The following is a 13,164-nucleotide window of genomic DNA, read 5'->3' on the forward strand; positions in this document are numbered from 1 at the left end:
AGAGAGCCTGATGTGGGGCTCGACTCGGGGCTTGATCCCAGGACACTAGGATCATGACCTGAGCCAAAGGCAGAGGCTTTAACCCACTGAGCCACCCAGGGCCCCCCTCCCCGACTCTTTTGATTCCCTCCAGCAACCCCAGCCTTGGCCGCTTTTGATCCTGCACACAACAGGTGGGTAGACAGGTGGTCTCAGGCCCAGCTCCTTTAGCTCTATTCAACCTCCTTGCTCCCCAGGACAAGACACTTCATTTCCCAAGTTTTAAGAATCTAAAACTCAGGAATGGTAACAAGGTGAGAGAAGAGAGAGGAAGTGGGAGCTCCCTCTTGGGCCTTCGGAGAGCTCTACACTGGGTTGCTGGACTTGTTGTGGCTGTTTATAAAACGTGTTCTGATACCCGATCAACTATAGTTCTTTGTATACGATGCCTCTGGAGGTCCTCAGATTTCAGGATGGAGAGTGGGACGGGCCATACCTCCAAAAACACAGCAACGGAACTTGCCTTGGATAAATACTTATGGAAGAAAGGAAAGTATCAACCGCACAGCACAGGAGGCACTCAGACACATCTATCAGTGTCCCAAACGTAGAGAACTCACATGGACTCCTAACAGCCAGACAGTGCTGCTAAATAAAAGAGAATCCACCCCATCCTGAAAACAGGAAAGTAAACGTGCTATTCAGCCAGTCATATGGGCTTGTTGCCATGCTTCAGGAAAAATTAGGTGCTTGTCTTAGAGGGAGAGGACCCTAGTCCATAATCCACTTACAGCCGTAAATGAGGTAGATCACATCCTCCTAAAGAGGACTGCTTAACAACACAGGTACTGAACCCCAGTTCCAGAGGCTCTTCATTTAAATACAGTTAGGGAATGATGGGCCTCCCTCCTTCCCTCCTCTTCAAACTATGCTAAATGGTTTGGCCTTTTAAGAGGGTAGTTTACTTCTATATTGTCCATGATATCCAATTTTAATTGTTTTCAATTCTTATTACTAACTTCCAAGCATCCAAAACATCACAGCAGGAGGGCATTTCCCCATGAAATAATTATTAGTAGTCATAATTACATATAGACTTGTAATAAAATTCCATATGGAATGTGTTTTCATTTAAGTTGTATTTTACTAAATAGCTAGATCCCCAAAAACTGGTCTGAGAACTCTGTAAAGGATGTCTTGAATGAAAAGGGATTGCTTAGACCAATAAGGTACATGGGTGTTGCTTCCTGTGAGAAACCAGGGTTAATCCTGAAATTAATCCCTCAAATAGCAACTAGCAATGCTGAAAGCAAAACCTGAAAGGTCATGAACATGCATGATGCCGAATGTGGTAGTAAAGGCAGGCCACGAAGTAGATAGACTTTCCCTTTGGAAGCCAGATGAACCAACTGTGCCAGGAACCTGCCTCTGGGCTCATCAGCTGTGTGACTCTGGGAGGGTCCCTTCACCCTCTGAGCCCTCCCATGGCTCTTCTGTAAAAGGAGAAAACCAGGCTTTAGCATTGCCTGAGCAGGGCTATGAAGTGCGTCGCCCGGGAGAGAGCACATGACAGGGACTCCATGAAGGGTGGTTGTTAGATCTCCCGTGGTGAGCGTGAGAATAACGTCCCACCGGCTTGGAGGCAGACGTGAATGTTCTGGAACACGGCAGTTCTAGAATGGGCCGTGAAGGCAGGGAAGGAAAGACCAGGCAGGGAAGAACAAGTTGGGGAAGGAGGCACGAACTCCAACTCCAGAGCCAAGCTGAGAATGCCTGCCGAGCCCTGGCACACACGAGCCAACACTAAGCCAAATGGCCCACAGACTTCAGAGTGAGCTTTTGCTGCAACAAAAAACTTTGGATCATTTCGAGAGTCTCCCGTGAGGCGCCAATATGCTGCAGTACCTTCCCGGCTCTGCTACCGAGAGGCTTCCTCCCAGACAAAGTATGAACGTGCTCAAGCCGGCTAGCAGCTGGAAAAACCAGAGTCAATCAAATTGACCTTGAGAAACACAAGAAGGTGGTATTTAATGATGTGCCAGAGTAAGTCCCGGCGCAGAGATGGGGTGAGGGCCTAAAGGAAGCCAGCCCAGCACGCGCCGACGGTGGGCTAGGGAGGGCAGCTCGACGTGGATCACAAAGGCAGGTTCGCACACACTTGACACTATAGTGATGGTGCAATGATTCGAAATGGCTTTTGGTACCACATTTGAGCTTCCATAATCGTAATCTAGGGGGATGAGGAAATGGTATAATGGTGCTCACAGGGAACAAGCGAACAGATGAGATATGATCAAGAGATTAGTCTACAACCTACAAAATTTGATTTAAATGTCTGAAACGCCATGCGAGCATTAGTTTTGTTTTTGTTTCCATTTCCGTAACTCATGCGTCTGGCAGTGAATATTTTGGAGTAACTCTTTCTCTGAGAGCACTGCTGGCCAGATGACGTCAAGTGACTGAGACTACAGAAGGAAAGCAGGCAAGGATGTATGTGTCATCTGAAAGTGACTCCTAGAGACCCAAAAATGCAAGAAAGAGAAATTAAACGCTGTATCTTTATGCTCCTACCACTCAACCTTCTTTGTCAGAGGTGAGGAAACAGAGAAACAAAACAGATTGAAAGGTTTGCTGAGGCCCCACAGGTAAACAGGGAACACCCAGGGCCTCCTGCCTCTTTGCCTCAAATAAGGGTTATAATGCGTTTAATATAGATGTACCTGTGCTTATATATAAAGAAGAAAGAAGATAATTTTTAAAATGCATAAACATTTGTGTTTTAGTATTACCTTCTAAGACTGCCTTAAATATTCGTATCATTGTACAACATGGTTCTTACGATATCATTAGAGCCACTGAATTCCATTCTTCTCAATTTAAGTATAACATTATATGGGCAAAATGTTACAGGTTTGACACTGTTGCTAGATAACTCTCGTCTTCCACGTTAACAGTGGGGATAGAAACCGCTACGATCCCCCTAGATGACAACTGGGAAGCTGCTAATAAAACTGTAAATAAAAACACGCTTTAAATCAATGGGTCCACTGCTAAGACTCTGCCCTGTGTCACTCACGAAAGCATATTTGAAGAATGCTCACCGTAGCAAAGTTTATACCCAATTTGTGGTGAAAATATGGAGACTGAACTTTAAGAAAGCATCACTTGGAATAGCAAAACAATGCTAACAACCTAAAGGTCCACTGAAAGAGAAACTGCTCAGATAAGTTGGAGCATAAGCACATGATGGAGATTATACAGCAGCCAAAAACGAGGTGGACCTACATGACTGATTAGAAAAGATCTCCAAATGGTATTAAGTGGAAAAAAAATCTTAGTATGTAACAACATGTGTATGTCTGCTAGGAGATAAAAGAAATGGTTAATAATATTTACCTTCTAAGAAAAGGACTGGAAGGGAGTTTGCCTTTTATTTTCTACCTTCACAGGCCTGTGTGAAGATTCAGACCCTATGTTACCATCTGTTCGCCTTCTACGTCTCTGACGGTGATTACTACATCACCTAACACAGGCGATTAAACTTAAGCCTTAAAGAGATACTAAGACCAGCAGAAGAAAATAGGCCCCATATATTTTTTTTTAATTTAACTGAAAATAAAGAACCCAGAGAACTCAAGACAAGGGCTCATTTGAAATATATACTGAATTTGAAATATTTCATTTGAAATATACTATAAAAAAGCAGAACAAATCTTCCTTTTCTTAACTTTGATCACTTTTTAGCTTAGAACACCAGACATTCTCCTAAAGGAATCATGGTCTGTCTCTTCCAATGGCAAGAAATCTTCCACAGTGTTCAGAAAACAAAGACATCTTTAATTAAAAAAAAAAAAAAAAAAAAAAGGAGTGGGTGTGCCTGGGTGGCACATCTGACTCTTGGTGTTGGCGTAGATTGTGATCTCAGGGTCCAGAGATCGAGCCCCCCTGTCGGGTTCTGCATTCAGTGTGGGGCTTTAGATTCTCTCTGACCCTTGCTCTACCCCTCCTGCTCCTGCTCTCTCTGTCTCTCTCTTTCAAATAAATAAATAAATAAATCTTAAAAAAAAAAAAAGAAAAAGTAAGAAAACAAAGACAGCCTTGGGAAGGGTTGTCAGACATGCTCTATGTTCTGCTCCCAGCCACTGGAGGGTCTCCTCCTCCATATCCTCCTCTTCCTCCCAGGGCCGTTCACACAGCCCATTCCCTCTGCCCAGTCTGACCTTCTCTGTCCTCCCCCAAGTCTTTCCTGAGATCTTAGCTCAGTTACTTCCTTCTCAGAGACTCCAAACATCCCCCAGCTCCAGGCCTTATCACCACTTTTGGAGTACTAGGTACTAGGTAGGTACTACCTAGGTACTAGGTAGGTACTAGGAAGGACCTAGTACCTAGTAACACCATTCCAAGTTCGCATTGATGTTTCTGTGCCTTTGGTTAAACCTGATTTCCGCTCTGGGCTGAAAGCTGTACAGAGACAGTATATCCCCCAGTACCTATGACAGGGTTCACATCGTAAACATGTGAATAAATGACAAGCAAATAAATGAACATGGTCTATACTTCACGCCAAAGCCCAGCGACCATTCTACAAAAGTGACTGACCCGGGCCACTCTCTAGATCAGACCTCTTGCTGTCGCCTTCCTCACTGGCTCTGAGGCCGTAGGGACACCCCCGCAGCACCTCTGTCACCTCCACCTCTGCCATCTGGCTCTAGCCACACAGGCTTCCGTGCTGATCCTGAATCCTCCAGCACACTCTGACTTCTGTGCCTCGGCACATGCTGTTCCTACCGCTTAGAAACCCTGTCCCCGGACACTGGCGTAGCTTGCTACTTTACTTCGGTCCAGTCTCATATGAAATGCCACCACTTCAGAGGGTTCTCTGCTAAGTACCCCAAGTAAAATAGCCCACGTTGTAACTGTTCATCCCTCTCTGCTTTACCGCACTTCACTGCATTTATAACAACCCGGCGGTGTATTAAATAATCCCTTACAGTCCATTTCTCCATACGTAGGAAGTAAAGCCCAAGGGAGGGCGGGGATTTTGTTCTGTCTGATATGAGATGTCCTCAACCTCAAGAGGACCTCAGGCCCTCAATAAATGTTTGTGCACAGACTTACCAGCACCAACACCCGCACAGAGAGAGAGAAGTGAAAAGTAAAAAACAGAGATGGTGTTAAAGCCCACCGCTTCCTAATCCTAAAAACCATAAGCATAACAAACTCTCAGCTGCATGCATGGGCATTAACCACATTTTATTTTCTTAATAAATGAGCTGAATGAGTAAACATTCTCAAGCCTCTGACTAATAAAGAAGATGACATTGACAATGAACCATAAACAATGTGTGGATAACAGGCCTGTTGGTCCTTTCATTCATAAAATAAACAAAATGAGCAAGACTTTAAAAATAAAGAAAACGTTATTCCAAGAGCAATAAACTTTATGCACTGCACTAAAACCTCCATGTGTTTATCCCAGCATGTGTATCTGACAATTTAAAAAAAAAATGGTCAAGGGTTTACTTACCCATTCTCCTAAAATCCGTGACACAGCTTCATTGGCCCTTGTCATATTCCTACAGGCAAGGATCACGTGGGCACCATGGAGGGCAAAAGACTTGGCAGTTTCAAACCCTACAGTTTAAAGGAAAGTCAACATTAGAAAACATAATGCAAAACATTGACTCAGCTGAACGGCCTTGACTGAGCACCACACACAACCAGAGGGGCTCTCAGCCAGAGGCAATCTGTCCCCTGCTAGACAGGTACAAATGTCTAGAGACATTTTCAGGGGTCACAACTGGGGACAGGGTGCTACTGGCATCTAGTGTGGAAGGGTCAGGGGTGCAAAAAATACCTTACAAAGCACAAGACAATCCCCACAAGAAAGAATCATCTGGCAATAAATGTCAACACTGTTGAGGTTGAGAAAACCTAGCCTACACACCATCCCCAACGGTGTAGGAAAAACCACAGAAGAGCCCACAGCACAGTCTGCCATATATAACCACTGCCTGATGAGCAGATCTGTGTTAAATATAAAGACTAAGTGGGCGAGCCTGGGTGGCTCGGGGCGGGGGGGGGGCGGTAAGCCTCTGCCATCGGTTCAGGTCATGATCTCAGGGTCCTGGGATCCAGCCCCGCATTGGGCTCTCTGCTGAGCGGGGAGCCTGCTTCCCCCTTCTCTCTCTGCCCACCTCTCTGCCTACTTGTGATCTCTGTCAAATAAATAAATAAAATCTTTAAAAAAAAAAAAATATATATATATATATACACACACATAATATAAAGACTAAGGACATATAAGGACTCAGATATGGCCACTGCCCTTCAAGACCTCACAGTCTAATAAGAAAAAACTGGCCTGAAAAGGAAAATAAACATACAACATATTTACTATGCTCTGGGTGATGTGCTCTGTGCTGTGCTGCACGTATCCCACAACGGCGGCCACCCTCCCACTGGGAGCAATGAGAAGAGCTGAATGAAACCTACACACGTGCACACACACAGCCTTGAAGGCATCAGAGGGGCATTTTAAGTAAGGATTTGGCGGGGGGGGGGCAGCAGGGCGGGGGGCACGCTGGAAAAGCAGAAAAGACAAGAGAGATGAGCTGGCTTTGGCGTCCCCAGTGCAAGTATTCCTCAAAAATAAAGGTGAACAAATTTTTTTTTTTTTAAGATTTTATTTATTTGACAGATAGATCACAAGTAGGCAGAGAAGCAGGCAGAGAGAGAGGAGGAAGCAGGCTCCCTGCTGAGCAGAGAGCCCAAAGCGGGGCTGGATCCCAGGACCCTGAGATCATGACCTGAGCCGAAGGCAGAAGCTTAACCCACTGAGCCATCCAGGTGCCCCAAGGTGAACAAATTTTTAAATAAACCAAACCAGACAAACAAAAAGCTAGGAGACTATGTCACCAGCTATGGGCAGACGTGAACTAGGGGAGAGATTCAAGGATGCTCTTCAACAGGAGGAAAAATCGGGAAGTGCAGAAAGTAACAAAGTTATACAAATATTAAGTTTATGGTAAAATCGAAATGATAACAATAGTAGTTTGTAAGTAAGTTTTGGAAAACATAGCAGAATTACTCTGGTGATAATAACAGTGCATAATCTAGGAAAAATTCTATAGTTAAAGAAAAGCCTCAAAATGAAAACTCTGCATCTGTTTTTATAACAGAATGGCTACCAAACATTTAAGAAAATAAAAACATCGATCTTCCAAAAATTCTTCCACATAATAGAGAAAGAGTAAGTTGTTAACCGTCTGTCTTCAGCTCAGGTCATGATCCCAGGGTCCTGGGATCGAGCCGCCCATTGGGCTCTCTGCTCAGCAGGAAACCTGCTTCTCCCTCTCCCACCCTCCTGCTTATATTCCCTCTCTTGCCGTCTGTCAAATAAATAAATAAAAATCTTAAAAAAAAATAGAAAAAGAAGAAAAACCCAACATCTTATAAGCCTAAAAACTCTTTAGTCATGAGAGAAGTGTAAATCAAAGATAAAATGAGATGAAAAAATTTAAAAGATACAATGCGATACTATTACATAACCATTACTACAATGGTTAAAATTTTTTTTAAAAACTGTTTTTTCAGATGACCAAACCAAATGTTGGCAAAATGTGAAAAAACCAGAACTCTATGAAATCTAATTTGAGAGCCCGAACCCCCCATCACTGCTCTAAGGCACATCTTCTCTTGTAAGCTGTGCGGGAGACCACATGGAGTACACCCAAACACATGAATCAGTCCTACTAGAAGGAGCAGCAATGCAATTCCGCCAAAGCCATGTCCAATGACCACAAACAACTATTTCCAAGATACTGTTTTCATGTACGAAAAATCAGAGTTACCGTTATGTTACTGAGATTGCCACGTGAAAGAGTCTAGCAAAATTCATTCCCTCCTATCTTCCATCTATCTAATCTTCATGGAGGCCAGTCTATTTATATAAACGAGCTCTCAGGGGAAGCCAGCACAGCACAGTGCGAAACTCAAAGTCAGGAGTCTGACACCGATGTCGACCCCAGCTCTAGCTAATTATAAGCAGTGAGTTATGCCTTTAACCCATCAGAAACCCAGAAACCCTTTCTTAAAATGAGGAGTAACTAGTAAACACTAGGAGCCCAATAGAACAATAGTAGGTAGAAAACAAGTGTTAATTCCCATTCTTTCCAAAATCTTTGGTGTAAAGCCTGTGTCTCCTATCTGATTGTATGACCTATCAGATACAGCACACTCAGTATGACTGAAAACTAACACTCTCTCCTCCATCTGCTCCCAGCAGCAGCCCAAGAGTTGACAAGCTTTAACATCAACCAGAATTTAAGGAAATGACCCACAACAGCCACCATTCTGTTTGTGTGGATACTGGGTCCAGAACGCATGTGAACTTCACTATTGAGTTGACTTGAGTTATTTTTCAGATGATGCCAAGTTCTATATACCAAGATATTCACTTATCATTATGTAAGAACAACATCCTATACTTGAATCTGATTCTAATATGATGCCCAAAGGATTTCAACTCTAAAATACTTAACATCTATATCAGTTTGCAACCTCCCTGGTGTATGTAGTGAAAGTTCATTGAAGCCGTTATCTTTGAGTCACAGAGCAAGAAGACAATAACCTAAAGTTTACTCAATTTGATCCGTGATGCCAATTACACCACTTACCACCATTGGCAAGAAGCACCTACATCATTTGGGGAAAAGAGAAAGAAGTAAAACACCAGGTTTTGCAGCCCAGCTGTTCCAAAACTGGATGGGGGCAGGCATAGGGCGAAATCTTGCTAACTGATGTGCTACATCAATCAGACTAATGAAATGCTGACAGCCATATGGAAGGAATGCGAAGTGACCAAAAATGACTTCCCCTGCACTCCCACAAGATCTTGTTGAGATGGTGGACTCTGCGTCCCTGTGAAATGTCCAGGTCGGAGCAATTATCAGGAATATTTTTCATCGTATTTCATCAGAGAGTATTAAAAAAAAATGATTATGGGAAAGACGGCAGACACAATGCTTGGTCTTTCACGAGCAACCATCTTTTTAAGGGACCGAGAGGGCACTGAGACAATGCAGGGCCCGGCTGACCCCAGGCTCCATTTACCAGTTTAACTACAAACTCCTTATAATGTGGGCCTTTTCGATCCCTGTGTCCCACGGGATGAAGGAACACCCAGTAGGATTCAACAAATACCTGCCAAAGGAACGAGTGTTACAGTTGTTAATAGGCTACAACTCCAGACTGCTGCAAAACAATCCAAGTCGTGTCAAACAACACGGACAGCACTCTGGCAACAACGCACGAACACTGATAGCCCTTTCTAAGATAATGAATAAATACTAAGATCCTGCAAAAATGGAACTCACCGTGGTTTTTAATGACACTACCTAGAAATCTGTGAGGAAGAGCATGCCCGTTTCCTATCAAAGTTTATCTTACCAAACACACCTGTTTAAGTCATGCTATCTCAGTCGACAAAATGACATACGGCAAAGGGCTTTTTATTAAGGAAAGGAAGGCAGGCGCCCAACGTGATGACAGCGGCGGGCCGCAGCCGCAAGCCGGCAGCCTCTGGGTTTCACGGAGTCCCCGGCTGCTGCTGGCGCTCACTCCCTCTACCCGAGTCGCGTAAAATGACGCTCTGGCTCTTGGGTCCTCCCTTAGCTGAGCAATGCATTCCATGCTGCGGGTCTCCTTTTAAAAACTGTGAGCACGGCTCCATTTTCTTATCCTTTACAAGTGCCTTTGGAGCCAAACCAAAGTGTGGATATTTCAAAAGATGAAGGTGGAGCAGGAAGGACAATGACATGCTCACAGTAAACCACAGCTCCAGAGTGTGCAGTTTTATGGGGGGAAAAAAGAAAAGAGAGAGGAAAGGAAACAAAAAGAAAGAAAGAAAGAAAGAAAAAGAAAAGAAAGTTTAATAATGCTACCTACTGCTAAAGTCTTGGAAAAGCTCCTGAGAATAGCATCCCTCATGCTCCTAATTCCACGGCTGACGACCAGTTTAATTAGCTAAATGTAGTAGTGCTGAGCCAATTCTGCAGAGTGCCAAAGTTTGTGCAAATAATAAAAGCAATGGTTTACTAAATTTAATAACCTGATTCATCTTATAAAAAATTAACTTTATGACAATGTTTAAATTGAACCGGCTTAACTGCATGGAGGTGGCTAGTGCGTTCAGAAGAATATTTAAAGCTAATAATACAAAGAAAATAGAAGACATTCTAAAACAACGGGCAGCATCTGCTTCCTCGCACTTGTTACGTCTGATCCGATCAGGAAGATTAAGTGGCCACAAGGTTTAATATCTCGCTGTCGGGTTTTAAGCTTTGCATAGAAACATTAAAGTACCATAAAAGGGAAAACATACCCCCCCCAAAATATTAAATATCCGCTTTTCTCACACCAGCTTTCATTCTCAAGAATGGCGGTTACAGACTGGTGACCACGGGATAAATCAAACCCACGGCCTGTTTGGTTGAGCTCAAACATTGTTTCCCTCCGTCCTTCTCTCCCTTCCTCTCCTTCCTCCCCACTTCCCACCCTCTCTTCCTCCCTTCTTTCCTCATAGGAACTGGTGACCAGCATTAAAAACCCAGATTACCTATCTGAGGGCAGACGTCCAACACCTCTGAAAAAGCATACAAGTGGCCACACTGGGCCCCCACCCCACGGCCACCACCGGCTAGAGTCAGGGACTGTGTCCTCCTGTCCACCACAGTCACCACCCACACTGCTGACTTCACCTGCCAGACCACAGCAGGCACCTGATGCTGAGACACCCATTAAATAGGTGACATTCACACTAGAAACAATGCTCCAGCCTTGCCACAAAACCGCCACAATCAGAATTTTCACATCCGGATGGCCACACCTCAAAAAATGGCTGACCTGCTCAAGATTTGACTACAACCCTGTCAAGCCCCACTCAGTCAAGCATGAGATCAGGATGCCAACTACCCCACGGAAGGCCTGGCGGCCGCGGTCACCCCTACACAAGGAAACGCAGGGGGACGACCCACAGGAACTGGGATATATGTGGTACATGTTTTAAAACCCACCTTCTTGGCATTTCCCAAATGCCACTGAGCAGTAGCAGAAACTGTGGGCAGGAGCTATGCTATGACCAGAGGACACAAAAAAGAAAGGCTGGGGGCACAGCAAGACAAGATCATGGACTGGGGAGGGGCCCGTGTAATGGAAGAACAGGCAACCGGACGGGAGACAAAGGCCAAGTCCGACAAGCAGAAACCGTGGACCGTGGCAGGCAGCGGGCAGGCAGCAGGCAGGCGCGCTGTGAATGACAGTAACGGCTCTCCGTGTTCTAACTCCACAATGACATGGCAGACCGCGACACATATTAAATAGTTACAATCGTTACTAGTCTGTCTATTTAAGATGCTTCTGGTGGTCCTGCAGAAGGTGGCTGAGCTGAAGACCCTGAAGCCGTGGGACCAGCCGAGGGAATGGGCGCCCTCTGAGGTGAGAAAATAATTTGGGAAGCGAACTTCTCCAGAGCCTGATGACCGCCTGAGTCTCAGTCTGAGGGGGCACCCCAAGTCTCCAGAGACAGCAGCCTGGCCACACGGGAGGCTCACCACTGAGCCTGGCCACACGAGAGGCCAGCCACTGGTCGGCTGACCCAGGCACTGACTACAAAGGAGGACTGGGTTTGTGTGTGGTGGTGGAGGGGGCAGAAGGAGCAGGTGACCGCTGCTGGTGAGACTCACCGGCAGGACAGATAGGTGGGGACAGAGTCACAGATTCCACAGGCACAAAGGACATCGGGGTGGGAACAAAGCTCCCAATCGAGTAGGAGCTAAGAACAAGGCCAGTTCTTTCCCTGGTGCTAGGAAGGCTCCTTCTGGTTTGAGTTTTTTAATTTTCTCCATATTGTGGATTTACTTGGGCAGTGTCCCCATTTACTGTAAATTATGGTTTTAATTATCATTTTTATTAAGATGCCCAAAGGAGTTGGGGCTTACAACACCCGTAATTTCTAATGGGTTGTTATTATTAATTTATAATTGAGAAACGCTGGAGACAAATGTTACTTGTAACTGCACACAATTAAAAGGCCAGGAAGATGGTGATCCCCACCCCCCAACACACCACTAAAGCAATCTTGAGGAAGGAATCAACAGGTTGTGGAACATTCCAGCATCAGCCAACTCCCCCCTGCCTGGAGCTCTACCATCAGGTACAGAACAAGAAGAGAAGCCTATCTTTCATCCTGAGTTAAATTTGGAGAAAATTCAAATTTGGGGACAATTTTCACGTTAATAAACCATGGCGTTCAGCATTTACCAGATCCTCCCTCTAAGGACAAGGACCATACTTCCCAAACCCATGTGATTCGCCTAAATGAAGTTACGGTGACTCACTGTTGACTGTAACACTGACATCGAATGCTCTGAGGGTGTCTCCAGTGAAGTTCAAGGATACACATTGGCCACCACTGCGAGGTCAACGCCACAGGTGCCAGGACCGGATAGCCCACGCCGCTGGTTCTGGGGCTGCCTGACCTGCCTGATCGAGCGTGTTTACCTTCCACGCCGTTTCAGTTCTATAGCTCTGAGTTCCAAAGAGTCAGAAATCACACTCCCTCCATCCTCACTGCAACTGCCAGCTCTTAATAAATTATAAGACCTATTCAGGCCTCTCCAGAGGAAAGTAAGTCATAACCAACCCTGCTTTTAAATGTGTCTTATACACAGCTGGCAACAAGTCCCACACAGAGCTTCCCAAACACACCTCACAAAATCAACAGGCCTCAAATATAAATATCTACCAAAGAAAGACACCAATTCGAGAGATGGGGATCCAGAGGTAGGGAACAGCCCATTCACGTGGACTATCTTCTTGATATATGGCCAGGCGTTTGGGGCACTACAATGCTAAGGCTGGAACTTTCCTAAAACTAAACAATCAATTCCGAGTGACTACCTGGGATCTCTCAGGAGGCAAGACGAACCCCAGGCTGCCTACTTGTGGTGCTGCTGGGCTGGCTAAGGAAGCTCTCATCCGACCTGCCAGTGACAGTGCGTCCGATTCCCATGTGTTAGCAATCATAGAGAGAAAAGTGCCCAAAGAGATTGGAATTAACATGGCCCTAGGCAGCCCAGTGAAGACAGACTTAGTAAGAGCACCTCAACGGAGCAGGGTCCGTGC

General features: G+C 45.1%; 1 protein-coding gene across 2 annotated transcripts in view; it reads right to left on the reverse strand.

The window, feature by feature from the left end:
* WWOX (WW domain containing oxidoreductase) overlaps positions 1–13,164 on the reverse strand; it is a 935,050-nt gene that overhangs the window by 880,515 nt on the left and 41,371 nt on the right. For both annotated transcript variants that reach the window (XM_044255679.1, XM_044255680.1), the window contains exon 5: positions 5,507–5,613. In XM_044255679.1, the coding sequence (XP_044111614.1) occupies positions 5,507–5,613 (107 nt within the window). The remainder of the gene's footprint in view (positions 1–5,506; positions 5,614–13,164) is intronic.

This window comes from Neovison vison, chromosome 7 (assembly GCF_020171115.1).
Source record: "Neovison vison isolate M4711 chromosome 7, ASM_NN_V1, whole genome shotgun sequence".
NCBI lineage: Eukaryota > Metazoa > Chordata > Mammalia > Carnivora > Mustelidae > Neogale > Neogale vison.